Source organism: Haliotis cracherodii, unplaced genomic scaffold (assembly GCF_022045235.1).
Source record: "Haliotis cracherodii isolate W230 unplaced genomic scaffold, xgHalCrac1.p SCAF_24, whole genome shotgun sequence".
Lineage (NCBI taxonomy): Eukaryota > Metazoa > Mollusca > Gastropoda > Lepetellida > Haliotidae > Haliotis > Haliotis cracherodii.
Window position 1 is genome coordinate 5,715,056 of NW_027266280.1, and position 2,082 is coordinate 5,717,137.

General features: G+C 43.2%; 1 protein-coding gene across 1 annotated transcript; it reads right to left on the minus strand.

Annotated features, from left to right (window-relative positions):
- Positions 1–663: 663 nt before the first annotated feature.
- Positions 664–1,827, minus strand: LOC139472466 (uncharacterized). Its single transcript, XM_071254942.1, has one exon. It carries the CDS (start codon positions 1,475–1,477, stop codon positions 920–922), a length of 558 nt encoding a protein of 185 aa, XP_071111043.1. The 5' UTR covers positions 1,478–1,827; the 3' UTR covers positions 664–919.
- Positions 1,828–2,082: the final 255 nt, after the last annotated feature.

Below are 2,082 nucleotides of genomic sequence, written 5' to 3' on the forward strand. Positions count from 1 at the left end.
AGGGAAATTAGCCTTTGGAATCAAATGTTCTTGAGAAAATGGTTGTCCCAAATCAGTCGCTTTGACACCTTCCCTCCCAAGCTAACACGAGTCCAAATTGATACTTTTACACTAAAAGGAGTGAGTGAGTGAGTATGGTTTTACGCCGCATTTAGAAATATTCCAGCAATATCATGGCGGGGGACACCAGAAATGGGCTTCACACATTGTACCCATGTCGGGAATCGAACCTGGGTCTTCGGCGTGACGAGCGAACGTTTTAGCCACTAGGCTACCCGACTGCCCCACACTAAAAGTAAACAACAGTGCAAATGTGTACATGATCAACACATATACCTATACAATGACGGTATGAAAGTTATCATCTAACCAGTTTTATTTAGTGCCCGTTTGAAAAATAACCACTAAGTCTTGATCTATGTATTGTGCAATTTCACTACAAAGTATTTACCACTTTGCACGGTTTCAATAAATATTTCACTGAAGGTTCTTTGAATTCAGGAGTTTGGTTTGGTGGTGAGACTCAGTTCCGAATAATGATAATCATAATTATTAATGTCATAAAAAGAACAAGTTAAACACCGCAGCTACGAAACAAAAAATGTTTTTATTAAAAGCTGTGAGCCTAACGCCATGAAACAATGTAACTTACGTCTCGTGATAAAGCATGATTAGTTTTTCAAGAATTGTCTTGTAAAATATATTTGTTTGATAAAATGCCAGCCCCACTCCTCAACCATCCGGAAGCTCAGCATCCTACAGACAATGATGTCATGTTGTCTCCAACAACAGTAGAAGGGCTGAACGTACATGAGAAAATGGATTTTCTAGTAAGGGTATATTTAACTTGACAGTGGTCTGATATAGATATTATGTCACTACAACTGTTACAGACAGCATACGGCTATTATCGTTATGATCACACCAACGACCAACAAAGACGCAAGAAATATAGCCAACAGGAATGGTTTTGTCCATTCAGCTTCATTTGCAAACGTTCTTGGCCTGGCCCATTCAGCTTCTCCTGCCAACCGTTTTTGCCTGGCCCATTCAGCTTTTTCTGCCAACCGTGTTTGCCTGCTTCGTTCCGCTTCTTCTGCCAACTGTTTTTGCCTGGCCCATTCCGCTTCTTCTGCCAACTGTTTTTGCCTGGCCCGTTCAGCTTCTTCTGCCAACTGTTTTTGCCTGGCCCGTTCCGCTTCTTCTGCCAACTGTTTTTGCCTGGCCCGTTCAGCTTCTTCTGCCAACTGTTTTTGCCTGGCCCGTTCCGCTTCTTCTGCCAACTGTTTCTGCCTGGCCCGTTCCGCTTCTTCTGCCAACTGATTTTGCCTGGCCCGTTCAGCTTCTTCTGCCAACTGTTTTTGCCTGATCCGTTCCACTTCTTCTGCCAACTGTTTTTGCCTGGCCCGTTCAGCTTCTTCTGCCAACTGTTTTTGTAGACGATAAATCTCTTCCCGGGCAGCTTTAAAATCATCATTCGTATAATTACTGCCCTTATTCCTGTCCACAAGTGTGTCAACAGTTTCAATAAGACCGAATAGTAAAAGTCGTTGGTTGAACATATTCCTGTCCATGTTGTCCACAAAAAAGTATCTGTTTTCTGACATTTTTAAAATGTGCTTAATTTCCGGATCAAGCGTTGGTAAAAAGTGTGCTGAAACAGCCTGGCCAGAGGCTGATTCCATAAGGGAATTTCTCCTTGCATATATATCGCAATGCGTGAACACAAAAATTGCATATTTGAGAAAGCGTTCACCAAAAAGTGAAGGAAGGTACAGAAGTGCTGCCTTATCTTCTTCAGTGATGTTAACAACGGTACTGATGACTATAATTATAGCATGGTATCCTCCGGGTTCTACAGAGACGGCCTCCATTAATGGGTCATCTTCATCAAAGTCTGGTCCTGATGGTATATCAACTCCTGCCGCGTCGACAACCAGTATCTGCCGCTCACCCACTCTGTTAGATGCTGAACTTGCTGCATTTCTTATCAATCCGCCTGTTGCTTGTTGTGAGTGGAGCATGTCCTGGCCCAATATGTAGTTTCCCAGGGCACTTTTACCGTGCCCGCGTTTCCCTACG

What these genes read in the sequence shown, in the direction of transcription:
- LOC139472466 (XM_071254942.1), bottom strand. Translation starts at nt 1,477, where the DNA reads ATGATGATTTTAAAGCTGCCCGGGAAGAGATTTATCGTCTACAAAAAC.